The sequence below is a fragment of the Ovis canadensis genome, chromosome 14 (assembly GCF_042477335.2).
Source record: "Ovis canadensis isolate MfBH-ARS-UI-01 breed Bighorn chromosome 14, ARS-UI_OviCan_v2, whole genome shotgun sequence".
Taxonomy (NCBI): domain Eukaryota; kingdom Metazoa; phylum Chordata; class Mammalia; order Artiodactyla; family Bovidae; genus Ovis; species Ovis canadensis.
Genome location: NC_091258.1, coordinates 77668226 through 77688382, shown reverse-complemented (window position 1 = coordinate 77688382; position 20157 = coordinate 77668226). Strand labels below are relative to the sequence as shown.

General features: G+C 61.2%; 2 protein-coding genes across 4 annotated transcripts; one reads left to right on the top strand and one right to left on the bottom strand.

Moving 5' to 3' along the window:
- Positions 1-37: 37 nt before the first annotated feature.
- TFPT (TCF3 fusion partner) lies at positions 38-7679 on the bottom strand. Of its 2 annotated transcripts, none has more exons than XR_011248945.1 (6): positions 7246-7661; positions 6605-6863; positions 1792-1862; positions 817-1405; positions 528-740; positions 38-190 (listed from the first exon to the last, which is right to left on the bottom strand). XR_011248945.1 is itself a non-coding variant. In XM_069552095.1 (6 exons), exons 1-6 carry the CDS (start codon positions 7266-7268, stop codon positions 71-73), a joined length of 756 nt encoding a protein of 251 aa, XP_069408196.1. In that variant the 5' UTR covers positions 7269-7679; the 3' UTR covers positions 38-70. The 2 variants fall into 2 exon arrangements, 1 of the variants encoding a protein (XP_069408196.1); XM_069552095.1 differs by having other exon boundaries at positions 817-886; positions 7246-7679.
- PRPF31 (pre-mRNA processing factor 31) lies at positions 7403-19250 on the top strand. Of its 2 annotated transcripts, none has more exons than XM_069552076.1 (15): positions 7403-7611; positions 7691-7824; positions 9728-9912; positions 10004-10064; positions 10530-10613; positions 11239-11336; positions 12229-12335; positions 13030-13199; positions 14368-14525; positions 14927-15016; positions 16889-17016; positions 17097-17169; positions 17599-17727; positions 17830-17928; positions 18853-19250. In XM_069552076.1, the coding sequence occupies exons 3-15, from the start codon at positions 9736-9738 to the stop codon at positions 18976-18978; spliced, it is 1500 nt and encodes a 499-aa protein (XP_069408177.1). In that variant the 5' UTR covers positions 7403-7611; positions 7691-7824; positions 9728-9735; the 3' UTR covers positions 18979-19250. The 2 variants fall into 2 exon arrangements, with proteins under 2 accessions (XP_069408177.1, XP_069408179.1); XM_069552078.1 differs by lacking the exon at positions 7403-7611 and adding an exon at positions 8077-8176.
- Positions 19251-20157: the final 907 nt, after the last annotated feature.

Sequence of the window (20157 nt, the reverse complement as noted above, 5' to 3'; positions counted from 1 at the left end):
GTGGGCACCGGTGGGCACAGTGGGCAGCGGCCAAGGCGAGAGTGGGGGCTGGTTTATTGGGGGGAGTGAGTTAGTCAAAGGGGGGGCTGGCTAGGGTGGGGTAGGGCAGCAGTTTGTCTGGCCCCCGAGAAACCCAGCTTGAGTCGAGGGCCTCGTCCGCTTCAAAGCCAAAGTCTTCCTCAACCTTGATCTGGGGGAGACGAGAGTGGGGCGTGAGGAGGCCCTGGCCCACGGGATGTCCCCGTACACGCTCCCCAGAGCCGCCCCCACCCGTCAGCTCTCCCTGCTCTGCTGCCAGCCCGCCTGGGTATCTCTCCTCCTCCCCAGAACCTCCTCCAGGTCTTCCTTCTCCACCCCCGCCTGACCCTTTCCAGCTCTCTCCTTCCCAGGCCAGCCTCACCCCCTTCCCGCCCCCGCCTCGCAAGGCCCTCTCTCCCCCAAGGCCGTCTCTCCCCCGCAGTCCCGGCCTGGCCTTTCCCTGCGCCCCCTGCACCCCTCTCCCTCCCCCGCCCCCCCACCCCCCTCACCGGGGCCAGTTCCGGGGTCAGCGCAGCCCCGCCTCTTCGGCCGTCGCGCGGTGCTCGCCGCCGCCTCCTCCCGCTGGACCCCTCGCCGGGGGCCGGGCTGCCTGGCTCTGGGGGCGCGGGGGTCCTCCGAGGTGGGGACAGCCCCTCTTTCTCTGGAGGCTCGTTTTCGGCATTGCCGGGGGTGGGGGCATCTGTGCCCTGGCTGCCCTCGTCCTGGCAGACGGGAGAGGGGCAGGTGGAGGCCGTGTCCGGGCTCCGGGCCCGCCGCCCGCCCGCGACCCCAGCTCACCTCCAGCACGATGGTGAACTGGCTGGAGCGGTAGTCATCGCCGTAGGAGTCCAGCACTCTCATGAGGAACCTGCAGCGAAGCCGCCGGGGGCGGGGGGGGGGGGGGCGGGGGGGGCGGGGCCCGCTTTACCTTCCGCCCGGCAGGCGGAGCGGGATGCAGCGCAGCTCTGACCTGAAGGTCCGAGACGCCCGGGTGCCCAGTGGACTCGGGGCAGGACACCGGGCCCTCTGCACCTCAGCTCCTGCTCTGGAACCCGGGGGTGTGACCCCCGCACCGGGGCGGCCTGCAGACAGCGGCACGGTAGTGCCACAGGCCCGGGTGAGGTGTCGGCTCAGTAACTGGTCATTTTCATTGGTAGCTGGGAGGCGGGCCCAGGGCCCTCGCTGATGACCCTGCCTTCTCTTCCTGCCCCCTGCTCCCGCAAGCTTTTTGGTTTTCTGTCTCTTCTGAGCTCTGATCAGATGGTCCCCATAAGCCAGCGCCTGGGCGGAGCCTCTTCCACGCATGACCTCTCCTCCCAGCACGTGCCAGCTGCTCTTGGGGCTGTCCGCTACAGAAGCCGCTGCCACCTGTCCTCTCCTCGGGCACCTGGGACGTGGCGAGAGCGACTGACATGCGGAAATGGTTGATTCGCTTACTTTTATTTAGTTGTTCTGAAAATTAGAACCAGGTGGCTACATGCCCCGAGGGCTCCCATTCAGTCCTCAGCAGCCCTGTGATCCTGGCATAATCCTGTCTCGATGGCAGCCTAGTGCTCAGACAGGGGTGTGGCTGGCCTGGAGGCACCCAGCAGAGCAGGGCTCAAGGCTGGGTCTGTGACCCTTGGGCTGGTCTTCTACACTCCGCCCACCCCATTCACTGGGGGCACACCTGCCGCCCCAGGCCTGGGACTCAGCTTGCTGCCCAGGCCCGACCTGAGATGGTGCGGATGAGATGGCAGGGATGGGCTGAGGCGCGGGCCGCGAGGGGGTTACCTCCGCTCCTGCTGGAGTCTCCGGGTTATTCTCTGCACCTGGTGGAGCCTGTTCAGGACCCGCTCGTTCACCTGCGGGGAGGTGGAGCAAGCATGCATCAGCTGGGCTCCGAGGACCCAGCACGGTGAGTGGGGCCCCTGGGCACCAGGGAGACTGGCCGGGGCCTCCAGGGCCCACGTGTGTGCCGCTTCCCCTGCTCACTGCCTCTCCTGTTCCACGCCTGGTCCGCTGCGCTCACACTCGAGTCCCCTGGCACGGGCCGGGCCTGGGGGCACTCAGTGCGCTCCTCCCCAGGTGCCTGTGAGGCTCACTTCCTCCAGACTGCGCTCAGGGACCTCGCTGAAGGTCCAGAGGTTAGACTGTGCTCTTCCATGGCAGGGGGCACAGGCTCGATCCCTGCTCAGGGAACTAAGATCCCACGTGCCCCACGATGTGGCCAAAAAAAGGAAAAACACCTGCGTCAAAGGCCCCCGCTCAGGCCCCCACTTCCCACGCCAGAGCCCCACCGCCCGTCCGCTCTGCTCAGCTCTGCTGCTCCGCCTTCCAGCCTCTGTTTCTACTCAGTGTCCTCCCTGTCTCTGCCGCCAGGGCAGAAGCTCCAATGGGCTGAGGTCTGTGCCCCTGTCCCCAGGGCCTGGAGCAGAGCCTGGCAGGGGGCTGCTCCCTAAACCCTGCCAACCAGAGGACTTGTTCACAGAGTGATAAAGTGCTTCAAGGACCCCAAACCAGGAGACAGGCTGGAGATTAGGGCAGGAGGTGGCTGCTTTAGGTAGGGCCGTCACGGGAGATGCGTGGATTGCTCCTGGGTCAGAAGGACCTGGGTTCAAATACCACACTGCCCTTCCCCAGCTGTGTGGCCTTGGGTAAGTTACTTAACCTCTCTGAGCCTCAAGTTTCTGCACTGGTCAAAGAGTAATAATGTAACTTACTCCTGGTTGGGGTTGGGCTAAGAGCAGAGGCTCAAATGCAGCTCCATTTGAGCAAATGGTGAGTCTCTTTGGAACCTAGCATCCAGCTGTTAAACAGGGCTCGGGATACCTGCTGCTGCTTGGGGGTGGGGTGGGGGGGCCGGGGGCCATGGGCTGAAAGTCCCCAGCCTGGCATAGAGCGGGTGTTCTCGGGAGAGTGCTCACTCTGCCAGCGTCACCCTTGCACTGAAAGACTCTGTGAACAGAAGGACACAAGGAGCCTTGAAATCACTGGGGGAGAAAAGAGACGCGAGATCATGGAGAAAAGAGAGGTCGAGGGGAGCTGAAGGATGGAGCGGAGCCGAAAGCCTCCTGGTGAAAGACATTCCCAGGTGGCCCAGCAGTCAAGAACCTGCCTGCCAATGCAGGAGATGTGGGTTCAATCCCCAGGTCGGGAAGATCCCCTGGAGGAGGGCACGGCAACCCACTCCAGTATTCAGCCTGGAGAATCCCATGGACAGAGGAGCCCGGCAGGCTGCAGCCCACGGGGTCACAGAGAGTTGGATACGACTGAGCAACTAAGCAACAACAATAATAAAAATAAATGGATCTGGTTTATATGTATTATGTGTACTTATATTAGGTATCATGCTAGACATCCTGGAATGTGAAGTCAAGTGGGCCTTAGGAAGCATCAGTACGAACAAAGCTAGTGGAGGTGATGGAATTCCAGTTGAGCTGTTTCAAATCCTGAAAGATGATGCCGTGAAAGTGCTGCACTCAATCTGCCAGCAAATTTGGAAAACTCAGCAGTGGCCACAGGACAGGAAAAGGTCAGTTTTCACTCCCATTCCAAAGAAAGGCAATGCCAAAGAATGCTCAAACTACCACACAATTGCACTCATCTCACATGCTAGTAAAGTAATGCTCAAAATTCTTCAAGCCAGGCTTCAGCAATACGTGAACCGTGAACTCCCTGATGTTCAAGCTGGTTTTAGAAAAGGCAGAGGAACCAGAGATCAAATTGCCAACATCTGCTGGATGATGGAAAAAGCAAGAGAGTTCCAGAAAAACATCTATTTCTGCTTTATTGACTATGCCAGAGCCTTTGACTATGTGGATCACAATAAACTGGAAAAATTCTGAAAGAGATGGGAATACCAGACCACCTGACCTGCCTCTTGAGAAACCTATATGCAGGTCAGGAAGCAACAGTTAGAACTGGACATGGAACAACAGACTGGTTCCAAATAGGAAAAGGGGTACGTCAAGGGTGTATATTGTCACCCTGGTTATTTAACTTCTATGCAGAGTACATCATGAGAAACGCTGGGCTGGAAGAAGCACAAACTGGAATCAAGATTGCCGGGAGAAATATCAATAATTTCAGATATGCAGATGACACCACCCTTATGGCAGAAAGTGAAGAGAAACAAAAAGCCTCTTGATGAAAGTGAAAGAGGAGAGTGAAAAAGTTGGCTTAAAGCTCAACATTCAGAAAACGAAGATCATGGCATCTGGTTCCATCACTTCATGGGAAATAGATGTGGAAACAGTGTCAGACTTTATTTTGGGGGGCTCAAAAATCACTGCAGATGGTGATTGCAGCCATGAAATTAAAAGACACCTACTCCTTGGAAGGAAAGTTATGACCAACCTAGATAGCATATTCAAAAGCAGAGACATTACTTTGCCAACACATGTCCGTCTAGTCAAGGCTATGGTTTTTCCAGTGGTCATGTACGGATGTGAGAGTTGGACTGTGAAGAAAGCTGAGCGCTGAAGAATTGATGCTTTTGAAGTGTGGTGTTGGAGAAGACTCTTGATAGTCCCTTGGACTGCAAGAGATCCAACCAGTCCATTTTAAGAGAGATTAGTTCTGGGTGTTCTTTGGAAGGACTGATGCTAAAGCTGAAGCTCCAGTACTTTGGCCACCTCATGCGAAGAGTTGACTCATTGGAAAAGAATCTGATGCAGGGAGGGACTGGGGGCAGGAGGAGAAGGGGACGACAGAGGATGAGATGGCTGGATGGCATCACGGACTTGATGGATGTGAGTCTGGGTGAACTCCGGGAGATGGTGATGGACAGGGAGGCCTGGCGTGCTGTGATTCATGGGGTCGCAAAGAGTCGGACACGCCTGAGTGACTGAACTGAACTGAACTGAAGACTTGTATTAGGGCTCCCCTGGGGGCTCAGCTGGTAAAGAGTCCGCCTGCGATGCGGGAGACCTGGGTTGGATCCCTGGGCTGGGAAGATCCCCTGAAGAAGGGAAAGGCAACCCACTCCACTATTCTGGCCTGGAGAATTCCATGGACTATACAGTCCATGGTGTTGCAAAGAGTAGGACACGGCTGAGCGACTTTCACTCACTCACTCATACTTACATCACCAGCTTCCTATCTATACACATACATAAAACCATGTTAGAAAGAGTACTGCTAGGAATGCCTGGTAACCGTTGGCGGCGCATTTGTCTTGTGTGTCTGCTGGGTATTTCTGGAGGACTGGGCCTGCTGGCCACGGTATGCATAGGTTCAACCTTCCTGCACTTCAGGGGAATGTATGTAATCTGACATCCAGAGCTGGCCCTGCTCCGAGCACTTCCACTGGTCCTGCTGCCCTCAGCCCGGCCTTCAGATCCCCTTCCCATCATCGCCGTGAAGCCAAATGCCTCTGCAGTCCTGAGCAAGCCCTGTGCTTTGTGAAGCTCTGGATGTGCTTCTCCAGCCTGCCGTGCTCCTGCTCACCCTAAGCCTCGGCTCAGGCCTCGCTCCCGTTAGTTCCCTGCCACCCCTGCCTCTTCCTCTCCTCTGTTCCTACCCGAGCGCAGGCCGCCTCCTCTCCTGCCTGGGCCACCACACTAGCTGCCCCCATCTTCCAGAACTCACCCAACACCACTGTCATGGGCTGGGTTTTTGTTGTTTAGTCGCTAAGTCATGTCCGACTCTTTGTCCCCCAAAAATGGTGTGTTGCAGTCCTAATTCCCAGGACCTCAGAATGTGGCCTTATTTGGACACAAGCTCTTCACAAAGCTAATCGGGCTAAGTGAGGCTATTATACAGCGGGTCCTAATCCAGTATGGCGGGGACAGACACACACACACAGCACAGGAAGAACGCTGTGTGATTCTGAAAGCCGAGACCTACAAGCCAAGGAACATGAAAGATCCCCAGCAAGCCACTGGAAGCCAGGGAGGGTGCCCAGAACAGATAGCAGATTCTCGCTCACAGCGCTCAGGGTGAACCAACACTCCTGACACCTTGATCCCAGACTTCTAGAACCCGTTTGTGGTTCTCGATATAGCAGCCCTAGCAAATGACTCCAACCAAAGATAGACAGTCTTTCAAACACCCAGACCTGACCCTGTTTCTCCCTATCTGAAGCCTTTTGATCACTCCCTTCACGCTCAAAAAAGAAAAAATCCAAACTTCTTGCTATCATGTTCGTGGCCTTTCAAGATCTGGGCCCGGCTTCCTGCTCCATCCTCATTCTCACAAAGGAGGCTAGCGCAGTGATTCAGTGGAAAGAACCTGAGTCTTGGCAAAGGCTGTGGGGATAGAGGAGAAGGAGCTGAGAGAGATCAGAGAGGCAGAATGGACAGGACCCGAGCAAATGATGTCAGGGGTGTGAGGTCTGAAAAGTCAGCTCAGTGGGGAGCCACGGAGGCGCCTGTGAGACAGCAGTGAGCTGCTTTGTGTTGTCAAAGGAAGCTCATGGAGGAGACAGCCCTCCAAGGTGCCTTGCCGGGAGCCAGACACACACTAGGTGCTAAATAAATGAATGAAGAATGGACGGAAGGTTCATTCACCTGGGCAAGTTGGGCTGGGCACCTAGACAGGCAGACACGGGGAAGGACTACTAACTCAGGCCAGAGGAGCCCCAAACGGGGGGACCCACACTCACCTGCTCGATCTCCCGGCAGCGCCGACCCAGCGCCTGGTACTTCCTGCGATTTAGTTCCCGCTGGCGCCGCCGACGGCCCCGGGCTGCCTCTTCCTCTTCATCTCGCTCCCGGAGCCCGGAGCCGCCCAGACCCCCGGACACAAACTCCACTTCGGTCTCAAGCTCGCTCTCCAGGATGTGACCACCGAAGAGCGGAGGCAGCGCCAACTCCGAGCCTGGCGGCGCCGAGAACTCCTCGAAGCCCACGGCGGCCATGGTCCTGTAAGGTCGGGGGTGCTCAGGGACCCCGACGCCCCGGCTCCTAATCCCTTCTCGCTGAGGTTTAGGAAGGAGTCCAGGCCCCTAGTCCACCCCCTCCCAGGATCCAGAAGTCCAGGCTCCCAGCCCACCCCTTCCCAGGACCCAGATCTCTTCACTGGACAGCTCAAGCCCCAACCCCTCAACCAGACCCAGGGGTCCCGGCCTCCGCCAGACCCGCAGCCTTCTGCCTCAGGATGCTCGAGTACGGACCCCAGACCCTGAAGAGTCCTAAGCTAAAGCAACTGCCAGAAACTGCAGCCCGGCGTCAGTCCTCAGCGCAGACTGCTATCATGCAGCTACAACGTCTTTTGCGATTCGAAGTTTTCCTCAAAACCACTCACCCCTCTCTCTGCTCCAGTTCCATCTCTCCTGCTCGGGGAGCCCCAGGCCCCAGAACTTCCAACCTCGGCAATCTCCGTAGGTCAAGTGCTTCGCAAAACTACCCGTCCCGTCAGGCTATGCGGCTCCAACATCCGGGACTCTGCCGCCACGCCTTCTGGGAGTGGTAGTTTCCTATTTCCGGTTCCGCTCCGTAACCCTTCCACCCGCCACCCCGACTCCCGGCTTAAACTAAGCCTTGCTTTCTCGTTGAGCGCCTCCACCGTTCGTCTCAGTTGCCCTTTATTCTTATCCTGACACCCTATTGCGAGACTGCGGCGAGTCTCCTTTATCGGGCTCAGTTCACAACGGGCCGCGAGCTGGATAAGGTGCCTCTCCTTTCCCCCTGCTCATCCCTTCCCCGCCTAGCGTCATGTGCTAATAAAGTTGTTGTTCCAAACGCTCCAGGAAAGACGCGGGGCGGTGGCCAATCAGAGCGCAGCTTTGCCTCGACGAGGGCGCGAGGGTGAGACGTCATCAGTGAGCGTCGACCGCTGTTTGCAAGCTATCTTCCTAGAAACCGTGGTGTGAGGAGGGAAGAGGTGAGCGTGATGGAGACGGGAAAGGCGAGGTCGGATTCCCGGGCCGGGGGGGAGGAAGTGTGCAAAGAGAAAGGGGGTCCCTTCGTAGACCGACTACCCAAGGGTCTCAGAGCGCCTTCAGGGTTACATCTCTGGGGTGTAGCGGGAGCAAGAAAACCGTTCCTGGGTGTCTTAGTGCTTTGCATGGTGTTGCCTGGGGAAACAGGCTTAATCAAGTCATTACCTGAATAAGTAATGTGTGATGCGCCTTAGGGTACACACAGGGCGTGTGCTGTGCGTATTACCAAGCAAGCTATCTACTCTGGAGCTGGAATAGAAGACGAGAACTGAAGGATAAGGAGGTGTTGAGCTGGTAAAAAAAGGGACGGTGTGAAGACCGAAAGCGAGGGGAAGAAGTGGGTTAGAGAAAGAAATGTGAGGACTCGTGGGGTTTGGGGGATAGGGGCAGGGGCTGAGGCTAGAAAGGTGGGGTGGTGTCAAGCGAGGTCGTGGCACCTACTCCGTGCCAGGTGCTAAGCTGGGCGCTGAAAATGGACACGGTCCCTGTTTTCATGGAACTTTTAGCTCAATGTGGAAGGTGGACATCAAACAAAATGTTAGAAGTTTAGAGAATTTCAAGTGTTGAAGTAAACAAACTGGTTCATATGTTGTACAGCAACAGGATAGGATCCATTCTCGGAGTCAGGGAAGATCCACGCTGCAAGAAATATTGTTTGCGTCCTTGCTTTAGGAATGAAAAAAATAATGTGTTCAGAGACTGGAGAAAGAAAACCAGACGTGGTTAGCATAAGGATTTAAGTCACTTATTCATTCATTTGCCCAATATATCTTGAATGCCTACCATACACTAGGTGTTTTGTTAGATGGTGGAGAAACAGTAAACAGAGAGATCTGGGCCCCTGGCAGTGTAAGCACCAAGTGCTAACCACTGGACTGCTGGGAAATTCCCGAAAGGTTTTTTGAAACTTTCTTTTTTTTTTTTTTTTTGGAGTATAGTTGATTGACAGTGTTGTGTTTCTGCTTCATTGGCCAAGCTGCAGGGCATGTGGGGTCTTGGTTCCCTGACCAGGGATCACACCCACTCCTCCTACAGTGTCAGCTCGGAGTGTTAACCACTGACTGTCAGTCCCTCTTTCCCCTTATAGGTTATTAGAAGATACTCAGTAGAGTCTCCTGTGCTATACAGCATGTCTTTGTTGGTTACCTATTTTATGTATAGTAGCGTGTATATGATACATATGTCTTACTGAAGAACAGGAAAAAGGAGCAATTTCTTATTTAAACAAAAAGCACTGGAGAGGACAGAGTGAGGGGATTGTACCTTGTAGAACAGTGCTTTGCGTGGATTTCACAAAAACAGTCTGTACAGCTCCCCGGGGTGGGACGAGGTGCTGCTCCGGGCCCGAGGTGATTGGCCTTCAGGCTCTGGACATTTTAGGCCCTGCCTGGCTGTCCTGACATGTGAGAGCATTATTTCAGGGTATCTGTCACCCATTTGGGGCCCAGCTATTGGTGGGGTGGGGCCTCTGTAATGGGTGGAAGAAAAGGAGGATGTAACAAGAGGTCGTATCATTAAGAGGAGGGGGTGCACTTTTTCCTAATAAGCCTTAGAGACACTGGTGTGAGGGTGTGCGGTGTCTTGTCCAGTGAAGTGAGGGTGGGAAGGGTGAGCGGTGACTGGAGACCACCTGCTTCTGGGAGGTGGCTTCACACTCAGCAGGTGTTCGTTGAGCATCTGTGGCGCGCCAGGCACCGGTAGGAGCCGGAGAGCAAAGCAAACGAAGGTGCCTTGTCCCTGTGGCGCCTGCGTGCAAGTGGGGCTGATCAAGAAGGACCAGGGCCTTCTGGCCAGGGGAGCCCCCTCCCCGTAAGTGAGGGGGAGTCCTGCCCTCCCTCCCCACAGGCCTCAGGATGTCTCTGGCTGATGAGCTGCTGGCCGACCTCGAGGAGGCAGCAGAAGAGGAGGAGGGAGGAAGCTATGGGGAGGAGGAGGAGGAGCCGGCCATCGAGGATGTGCAGGAGGAGACCCAGCTGGATCTTTCCGGGGACTCAGTCAAGAGTATCGCCAAGCTGTGGGACAGCAAGATGGTGAGCGGAGGTCCTAGGCAGGCTGACGCGGGCAGCAGCCCCCTTTTCCTGGCGGGACCTGGGCTCTGACTCTGCTCCCCTCCCCGCACAGTTTGCCGAGATCATGATGAAGATTGAGGAGTACATCAGCAAGCAGGCCAAAGCTTCAGAAGGTGCCTTCTCCCCTTCCACTCGTGACAGTACTGTTGCCACCGTCGTGATCAGGGCGTGAAGAGACAGGAACACACTGGAGGAAGAAGAGCTGTACCAGGAGAGGGAGCCGTGGGCCAGGCACCCCAGGGTGCAGCTTAGGGAACAGACACAGCACTGGCTCCCCCCGCCCCGGACCTTCCAGCCTTGGGGGAGCCCTCAGACATCACTCTGGGGAGCATGGCTTTTAGTCCTCAGGGCATGGGGAGCCCTGAGAGGGCTTAGTTCCAGGGAGAGAGAAGGTCAGATCTAGACTGGCCGGGATGGAAAGACGGGAGGTTCGCAGACACACGAACCTGTTCCCTAGTTTCCTCTTCAGCCCCTCCATGCCCCCCTCCAGCCGCATCCCCGGCCCCGCCCAGCTAGGACCTGGGAAGGGGTGGGTGCTTAGACACACACCCACACCAGGCTGTTTCTCGTCCCCACAGTGATGGGACCAGTGGAGGCGGCCCCTGAGTACCGGGTCATCGTGGACGCCAACAACCTAACAGTGGAGATCGAGAACGAGCTGAGTGAGTACCGGGAAGGGCGACCAGTGGAGACTGAGAACGAGCTGAGTGAGCAAGCAGAAACAGCCCTGCCCGGTGTCCCCCACAGCCTCTCCCGTCCCCACTGGAGGGGCGGGCAGGATCCCAGGCCACCTTCCCTGCTGGCGTCTCCCAGGGCCCTGCCCCGAAGCCCCTGCATTAGCTCAGACGTAGGTTCAGCTACTGAACAGAAGGGTGACGTGACAAGGAAGTGTATTTTCCTCTCGTGGGAAAGTCTGGATGAGGAGCCCAGGCTGTCTGTGTTTCACTGATTTGTCACCTGTTTCATGGTACAAAGTGACTGCCCACCTCCAGCCATCACCTCCACATCCCCATCAGCAAAAACAATCAGGAGAGAGGAGGAGGGCACATTTTTTCCCTTAAAAGAGTGACCTGGAAGTTGCCTGTGTGACTTGCCCTCACGCCTTATGGACCAGAACTGATCCACACAGCCGCACCCTGCAGTAGGGGCAGCCTTTGTGCTGTGTGTCTGTGAGCCCGGCTGCCACAAGGGGCTCCCTCACTGCAGGACGAAGGGCAGATGGGTGCTGGGGGAGCCAGCGGTGTCTGCCTGCCCCTCATCGGGCTCCTGCCCGCCCTGTGCCCCCAGACATCATCCATAAGTTCATCCGGGATAAGTACTCAAAGCGATTCCCCGAGCTGGAGTCCCTGGTCCCCAACGCCCTGGACTACATCCGCACCGTCAAGGTGAGCGCAGAGGATGGGCCCCCAGCCACCACGCCTGTTGAGAGCACCCTGCTCTTGGACCCTCCAGGGGGTCACTCAGCTCTGGGCCAGAGGCAGGATGGGAACAGGGAGCAGAGATTGGGGGAAGCCAAGACCCCGAGATGGCAACAGGCCCTGGAGCGTTCAGGGAGAGGGAGGAGGCTAGTGTAAGAGGTCATCAGGTCAATCTGGCCTCCGAGGCTCTGGGTCTGAGGGGCAGGCCCCACGGGAGGGGCAGGCACATGAAGGCGGGACACCACCCAGCACCCAGGCTCCTGGGAGAGTCGAGCAGATGGGGGTGGGGAGGAGACGTGGTCAGACCTGCACCGCGAGTGGACGCGGGCGGCAGGCCTGTGGGGGCAGCCCGTCCTCTGCAGGTGGACCGTCTGCTTCTGGGCAAGCCCCCTCCCAGGGCAGACTGCGGATGCTTTGAGCCGCGGGCTTGTAGGAACTGGGGGCAGACGGGGCGGCCACTGTCCCTGCAGGAGAGGTTCTAGACCCTCCTGAGTCCCCGGGCCTCCGCCTCGTGCCCCCTCATGCCCCCTCATGCCCCCCCATGCCCCTCATCCCCCTCATCCCCCTCATGCCCCTCCTCCCCCTCCTCCCCCTCCTCCCCCTCATGCCCCTCATCCCCCTCATGCCCCTCATGCCCCCCCATCCCCCTCATGCCCCTCCTCCCCCTCATGCCCCTCCTCCCCCTCATGCCCCTCCTCCCCCTCCTCCCCCTCATGCCCCCCCATCCCCCTCATGCCCCTCCTCCCCCTCATGCCCCTCATCCCCCTCCTCCCCCTCCTCCCCCTCCTCCCCCTCATGCCCCCCCATCCCCCTCATGCCCCTCATCCCCCTCATGCCCCTCATGCTCCCCCTCCCCCAGGAGCTGGGCAACAGCCTGGACAAATGCAAGAACAACGAGAACCTGCAGCAGATCCTGACCAACGCCACCATCATGGTCGTCAGCGTCACCGCCTCCACCACCCAGGGGTGCGTGCCCGGCGGGCCCAGCCGGCGGCCGTCGGTCGTGGGGCCCCCGCGGCACGGGCGTAGTGTCAGGAGGACGGGTTGCTGCGCTGCCACGTGTTCGCCGAGCACCTCCTGCAGGCCAGGCTCTGGGCCCCGGGTCCCTGGCGTTGGGAAGCCAGCCTCCTCCCAGAGCCTGTGGTCCTCAGGGGTGCAGCGGAGGGCAGGCCTGTAATTAGAAGTGGCGTCCCCTAAGGAGGGGCACACGGGGTCTCCCCCTGCCCCTCAACGTCTGTGGTGGGCCTGCGAGAAGGGCAGAGGCGTGTCACCCCACAGCAGGGCTCTGACTGGACAAGCCGTGAATGGGCGGGGTCGACGGCAGCTGGTGACGGCGCTCCTGGGGAGCAGCTGGATGGCGGCCTCGCTGGTTGGCAAGGCCGAGACCTGCAAGGTCTGGGGAGCTGGGGGAAGCGTTTCAGAAAGAGGGAACACCTGCAAAGAGCCCGGCTGCAGGCCGGGCAGAGAAGGGAAAGCGGCGAGGACGCGCCACCACGGGCAGCGGGCTGGCGGAGCTAGTAATCGTCCCGAAGGTGCACGCGCACGCAGGCGCACATGGCGGGGAGGTTGGGGCCCCTCACCACTCAGGACCCGCGGCAGCACGGGTCGTTCGGTCCGCCCCCGCCGTGCCCCGCCCCAGCTGTGCCCCCCCTGCCTGCAGGCAGCAGCTGTCGGAGGAGGAGCTGGAGCGGCTGGAGGAGGCCTGCGACATGGCGCTGGAGCTGAACGCCTCCAAGCACCGCATCTACGAGTACGTGGAGTCGCGGATGTCCTTCATCGCCCCCAACCTCTCCATCATCATCGGGGCCTCCACCGCCGCCAAGATCATGGGTGAGGCCCGGCCCCGCGCCCGTGGCTTCGCGGAGGCCTGTCCCTTTCCTGTGAATCGGGGCGTGTTCTGCACGTCCTGGGGCCCAGCACGCGGCCCCCATACCCACCTGCTCGTCTCTCCGGAGATCGCAGACCAGCGTGGCGGCCGGCAGAGCTGGGCCCCGGCAGCTGCAGGGGCGGCGGGGCGTGGCCGGTGGGGAGGCCGGGGACCCGGGGCCGCCTGGTGATGGGTCAGCTCTCTGCGCCCCAGGGTTCCCCGCAAGATGGGGGCGCTCGTCCTGGCAGTGTGATGGGGAAGAGTGCGTCCCTTCCTCCTCGGGGCGCCCCCCGCCACCTCCCCCAGGCACCTGGTCCCTTCAGCCGAGGAACGCTTGCGGGCACGTGTGTGATAGACCAGCGAGCGTGTCAGTCACCGCAGGCACGGCTTCGAGGGCGAGATCCGTCCTCGGGATAGGGCGGCACTGGGCGTCGGGGGCGGGGTGCCTCTGCGGCCTCTCCGCAGGGGGGTGGCCCCTGCCCGCGGGTCCTCTCCTGGTCATCCCGGGTCCCGGTCTCCCCCTCCCGTCGGGGCACCTGTCCTCCTGGTTGGGGGTCCAGCCTGGGGGCGTCGTCTCACCTGGCTCACCCCTGCAAAGGCCCTGTCTCCAGATTCTAAGATGGTGGGGGCTTAGGACTTCAGCGAGTGAATCTGTGGGGGACACAGTTCTGCCCGTGAGGCAGGGGTGTGCAGGGTTGCGGGAAGGATGAACTCCTGCTTCCCCCACTCCCCGCCACCTCTGACCTCACATCTTTGGGCAAACCGTGTCACGCGCCTTGGTTTCCACCCTGGAGACCAGGAGGGTGTTGCCCACACCCGCAGACACGCTCTTGGAACCCAGAGGTGGCTCACACCCAGGCCGCTGGCGTGGTGACCAACCCCTGAAGCACAGGCAGGCCCACGTGGCTTCCCAGACGAGGGGTCAGGTTTCTCGTGGGCCAGGGGCTCACTGTGCAGCCTCCGGCACGTCCCTTTGCCTCTCGGAGCCCCTCTGAATCCCCCCGAGATGGGACACGTTGACGCTCCCTGGCGGGCCCCCCTCAGGGCTGCGGCTGGAAACTCCTGTGAAGGGGCAGCGCTCAGCGGACCACCCCCCGCCACCTCGCTGATGCCTGCCCCCTCCTGCTGCAGGGGTGGCTGGCGGCCTGACCAACCTCTCCAAGATGCCTGCCTGCAACATCATGCTGCTTGGGGCGCAGCGCAAGACGCTGTCGGGCTTCTCGTCCACCTCGGTGTTGCCCCACACCGGCTACATCTACCACAGCGACATCGTGCAGTCCCTGCCCCCAGTGAGTGCCCCCTGGGTCCCCGGGTCACTGCTGGCGGCAGGCGTCGGGAGCTGGGAGCCAGAGGGTGGCCCGCACGGGCGGGAGCAAGGAGGCCGGAGCCGATGGGCTGGCTTGGGGTTCCGTCAGTGCCACCCACCTGCCCGGCACGGAGCCTGAGCTCTGAACCTCTGTCTCCCAGTCTGTACGTGGGCGAACTGGACCTGGTTTGTCTGCAGACGGGAGAGGAGGTGGAAAAAGACACCAGCGATGATCACTGGTTACTGTAACGCATCAGTGCAGGCCTGAGCCGCAGTGGAGGTGGAGGCTGCCGGGCAGAGAGGGCGGCAAGGCGGCAGTTCTGGGAAGCCTGGGCTCTGAAGCTGCTGCCTCGCTCTGACCCGCCTCCTTGTCTGTTGCCCCAGGATCTGCGGCGGAAAGCCGCCCGGCTGGTGGCCGCCAAGTGTACGCTGGCAGCCCGCGTGGACAGCTTCCACGAGAGTACGGAGGGGAAGGTGAGGGCGGCGTCCGCATGGCCTGTCTGTGGTCTGTCGAGGAGCGCCGTCATCAGAAGACCCTCCCGCACGGGGACTCAGGGCGGGGCGGGGGTGTCGCTGGGCCCCACCCGGGGCGGCGTCCCCTCCCCCACGCTGCCATGACGATGGCCTCAAGTGCAGTGGCCCAGAGGGACACCGGGTTGTGGTCTTAGAGTCCTGCAGGCCAGAGGCCCACGGGGGTTCCCCGAGCTGACGCCGCGGTGCTGGCCCCGTTTGCTCCTCCAGAGGCTCAAGCTCGGGAGGGCCGCTCCCGGCGGTTTCCAGCTTCCCAGGGCCACCGCGCCCCCTGCTCGGGGCCCCTGCCTCCATCTTCAGAGCCAGCACAGCCTCTGTGTGCTCTCCCTGGCTCTGCCTCTGCCTGCACTTCTTCTCTGGCCCTTTAAGACCCCTGTGACCCCACTGGCCCCACACACCACTAAGCTCTCACTCCCCTTCAAGATCCCTAACCCAGTCACACCTGCAGAGCCCCGCTTGTCAGGCAGTGAGAGCTCACAGGAACCAGGTAGCAGACACCCTGGGGCGGGGGAGGAACTTCTGTGCTGCACCGGGGTCTCTGGACACCCTGGGGTGGGGAGGAATTTTCTGCTGCACCGGGGTCTCTGGACACCCTGGGGCGGGGAGGAACGTCTTTGCTGCCTTGGGGTCTCTGGACACCCTGGGGCGGGGGAGGAACTTCTTTGCTGCACCGGGGTCTCTGGACACCTTGGGGCGGGGGAGGAACTTCTCTGTTGCACCGGGGTCTCTGGACACCCTGGGGCGGGGAGGAATTTTCTGCTGCACCGGGGTCTCTGGACACCCTGGGGCGGGGAGGAACGTCTTTGCTGCCTTGGGGTCTCTGGACACCCTGGGGCGGGGAGGAGCATCTTTGCTGCACCGGGGTCTCTGGACACCCTGGGGCGGGGAGGAGCATCTTTGCTGCACCGGGGTCTCTGGACACCTTGGGGCGGGGTGGGGGAGGAACTTCTCTGCTGCACCGGGGTCTCTGGACACCTTGGGGCAGGGGAGGAACTTCTCTGCTGCACCGGGGTCTGTGGACCCCCTGGGGTGGGGAGGAACTTCTCTGCTGCACCAGGGTCTCTGGACACCCTGGGGCGGGGAGGAATGTCTTTGCTGCACTCTGTCTCCTCTGCCAGCACTGCCGCCATGCTGGTGTTTATTCGTTAGCCTGTTTTCCTGGGCAGACCTGTTCTGTGACAGGAGATGTGTCTATCCCGTGCAGTATGGTTTTCCAGGCACCCAGCCTGCCACAGCGTTTGGGGCTCTCTGACCACAGGGTACGGCGGTGACCCGGCCAGATGCAAGTCCTACCCTGTGGCTTCTCCAGTCTGGCTGGGGGCGGGCGGCGATGGGGAGACGCACGCTGGTCAATATGCAGGGCGTCCGGGGTGCCGAGCAGAGGCTGAGGGGAGAGGAGGCCGTGGAGGTGCCAAGGGGGCTTAGACTGATGAACCTGGGAGGCGGGAGGGCTGCTCTGAGGAGGTGAGGGCTTAAAGTGGGCCTGCGAGCAGAGAGCAGGCGAGTCCCGTGGACGCTGGGGGACGGGGTCTGAAGCAGCGGGCGGTCAGCGCCAGGCTGGAGCCCAGCGAGCCCCGCGGAGGGGGAGCTGGTGGGACAGGGTGGGTCACGTTGAGCCTGTGCGCCTGGGGAGAGCCTGGCTCCTCAGAGGAGCTGACGGGGCCCTACTGGGGTCCTTCCTGAAGGAAGAGCCCAGCTGGATTCTCGGGTGCGGTGGTCTCCAGGGCATCCCCCTTACTGACCTGAGAGGAGCTGGGGCGGGGGGCAGGCCAGGCCCGTGGGAGCCGCTGCTGGACCCCAGCCCGCCCTCCCCAGGTGGGCTACGAGCTGAAGGACGAGATTGAGCGCAAGTTCGACAAGTGGCAGGAGCCGCCGCCCGTGAAGCAGGTGAAGCCGCTGCCCGCGCCCCTCGACGGGCAGCGCAAGAAGCGAGGCGGCCGCAGGTGGGGCCCGGGGACCGGACCGGGCGGGGTGGGAAGGGCCGAGGCTTCCCCTTCCCGGCTGACCCCCTGCCCCGCCCCAGGTACCGCAAGATGAAGGAGCGGCTGGGGCTGACGGAGATCCGGAAGCAGGCCAACCGCATGAGCTTCGGAGAGGTCACACCCCCTACCTCGCGCCCCCACGTCCCCTCCACTGCTGTGGCCGAGGCCACACCTCAGCCTCTTCCCGGGCCCCCTGGCCTCCGCTCTGTCCCAGCCCCAGAGGGCTCTCCCCCCACCGTCCCCACCCCGCTGTCCAGGCCCTCCCAGGCCCCGCGCCTGCCAGGCCCCGGCTACCTGAGCACCACCCCGCTGGTCCTGCCGGAACTAGCTTGCGTGTCGTCAGTGACCACTGTTGCGGCTCTTCACACGGCGCAGGCACACACACACACTCCCCCTCAGCTCAAGCAGTGCTAACAGGACCCCTGCTCCTCAGCGGGGCCCCAGCAAGGCTCACTGCACTCAGGGCCCAGGCAGTCCCGGATGGGATGGAGCCCTGGGCTGACTGAGGGGCGGCTGACACCTGGACGTCTCCCCTCCCACCAGATCGAGGAGGACGCCTACCAGGAGGATCTGGGTTTCAGCCTGGGACATCTGGGCAAGTCGGGCAGCGGGCGGGTGCGGCAGACGCAGGTGAACGAGGCTACCAAAGCCAGGATCTCCAAGACGCTGCAGGTGCGGGCCAGCCCTGGGGATGGGGGCGGGGCCTGGGCTACGGGGGCAGGCACGCGTGTGCAGACCCAGGCCACAGCCCTGAGCGCCCTGCCCTCCCCGCAGCGGACCCTGCAGAAGCAGAGCGTGGTGTACGGTGGGAAGTCCACCATCCGTGACCGCTCGTCGGGAACCGCCTCCAGCGTGGCCTTCACCCCACTCCAGGTACTGGGTCTCTGGAGGCAGCAGGCCCGGGGAAGGCCGTGTTCCCCTGTCCTGGGCTGCTGCTTCCTTACCTGTGCCCCACTTCAGGACTGCCATGGGTTTGGGCGGGGGGCTCCAAAGAAGCCCCCGAGGTTGTATCTGGATTCCCAGCACATGTCACGGTTCGCAGGGACCACTGAGTCTCTGTGGCCCCGAGCAGGCCCAGCTGCTCCCACCCCTGAGGATGCCCGCTGAATTCCGGGGGCACTGTCGCAGGCGCTGAGATGGACAGACACACACCAGGGAGTTTGGCCCTTTTGGAGTTTATCTCAGGGGACAGACAAATAGGACAAACAGACACACACACACACACACACACGGGGAGTTTCGCCCTCTTGGAGTTTATCTCAGGGGTCAGACAAGTAAGATACATAGTGTTGAGGGGTGGAAAGTGCTGGGCCAGAAAGGACTAAGGGAGACGGAGCCTCCAGGGGCAGCCTCAGCGAGGTGAGAATCCCCGGGTGTAAGACGTGGATCAACGCCAGCCACGTGTCAGACCCCCAGAGCTGGTTGGTAAATCCTCGCTGGGGCTGGTGCGGTTCATGCTGGGACTGCGGGCAAGCCTCTTACTTCTGGGACTCGGTTTCCTCATTCAGGAACTGAACGGGATCAGCCTTTCTCACACGGTGATGTTTTTAAAATCGCCTGGGGATCTTGTTAAAATTCAGGGATCCAGGTCCTCCCCGCTGGCCTCCCCCCAGAACCACAGAGGATCTCCCAGGGTGGGGGAGACCTGGGGGCTGGCACGCCCTCCACATGGTTGCCCAGAACCCCAGGCCCATCAGGAAGGGCCGTGGGCCCCTGACATGCCACGATTCCCTCACCGGGAGGCTGTTAGAGACCAGGCCGTCTCCCCGCCCCGCCCCTTATCCCTCCCCTGCCCAGGGCCTGGAGATTGTGAACCCACAAGCAGCGGAGAAGAAGGTGGCAGAGGCCAACCAGAAGTATTTCTCCAGCATGGCTGAGTTCCTCAAGGTCAAGGGCGAGAAGAGCGGCATCACGTCCACCTGAGGGGGGCGCCTGGCCGTTACTGGCCAGAGGGACACGGGGGCCCCCGCCCCAAGGGGGTCGGGGTCCGGAGGGGCTGGGGGTGCTGGCAGGGAGCGGCGCCCCAGGCCAGCCGCTGTGGCGTGACGGCCAGTGAGGCCTGAGAGGAGCCGGCCCCCCTGTGCGGAGCTCGCCACCCCCTCCGCAGACACACAGCCAGGCCTCACCACGAGTCATGTTTAACTGGGAAAGGAGCTATCTTTGGAAGAGATGTAATTAAAAACACGTTATCAGGATCCAGTCTTGGCGACTGAGCGTTTGTCAGCCACCTGGGTGGCTGAGGAGTCAGCGCTCTGGATTCGGGAGCAGAGCTCGGGCTCCACAGAACCCAGATCCACCCTGGGCCTGTCACCTCGTACGGTTCCCGGGTGAGGGGTGCCCTCTCCATCTCCAGGCCCCTTGGAGAACCGCGCTCATTCTGAGGCCCCAGCTTCCGGCACAGGCCACGTGGGTGCTCGCGGCATCCTGGGCAGTTGGCCTCCACCCTGCAGGCCTCCCCACTGACATCGCCAGGCGCACGCATGGGGACACAGAGATGCTCAGGAAGCACTCAGCCCCGGGCTCAGCCTCAGGGCCCCGTGACGGGGCCACTGTTGTTACTCCAATGTTGGCTGAGGACTTCCCGCTCCCGCCCTGCTGCGCCAAGCCCTGCCTGTGCGGGGCAGACAGGTGCCCTGCCCTGGGGGCACCCAGCACTGCGCAAGCACCTGCCAGGTAAGCAGAGTGCTGTGCCTCCAGGGGCTGCCTGCTCTGCGCTGGGAGCTGGCCTCAGCGCTACTTGCTGACCTGCGAGGTCAGCCACCCCGGAGGAGCAGCCCCACGGGGAGCCGGGCCTCTCCCGCTCGCAGTTTCTCCCTGGGCCTCTCTCCAGCTCATTGGGTCCTGGCTGAAATCTCTCTCCATGGAACTCCGCCGTCACCACCAGGGGCTCTGTGTGTCTCTGGACCCCAGTCTCCCCTCATCCCAGGGCTACTCTTCCCCTCCCTCACGTGAAAAGTATGCACACCTGGGAGGTTCTTTCCAAAGGCCAGATAGGCCACAGAACTGTCTTCCCAGACTTAACGCTGGATCTGTGTAGATCAGCCTTGCTTGAAAGTGACGACCTCTGCCTGTGGGTCTGCCGGGGAAGGGCCACCTGTCAGA

Excerpts from the sequence above, each read along its gene's own strand:
- TFPT (XM_069552095.1), bottom strand. The coding sequence starts at position 7,268 with ATGGAACTGGAGCAGAGAGAGGG. Across the intron at positions 1,863-6,604 it reads GCTGCCGGGAGATCGAGCAG|GTGAACGAGCGGGTCCTGAA; the intron begins GTGAGTGTGGGT and ends ACCTCCCCGCAG. Across the intron at positions 191-527 it reads TGACCCCGGAACTGGCCCCG|ATCAAGGTTGAGGAAGACTT; the intron begins GTGAGGGGGGTG and ends CGTCTCCCCCAG.
- PRPF31 (XM_069552076.1), top strand. The coding sequence starts at position 9,736 with ATGTCTCTGGCTGATGAGCTGCTGGCCGACCTCGAGGAGGCAGCAGAA. Across the intron at positions 9,913-10,003 it reads AGCTGTGGGACAGCAAGATG|TTTGCCGAGATCATGATGAA; the intron begins GTGAGCGGAGGT and ends CTCCCCGCACAG. Across the intron at positions 17,170-17,598 it reads ACCGCATGAGCTTCGGAGAG|ATCGAGGAGGACGCCTACCA; the intron begins GTCACACCCCCT and ends CCCTCCCACCAG.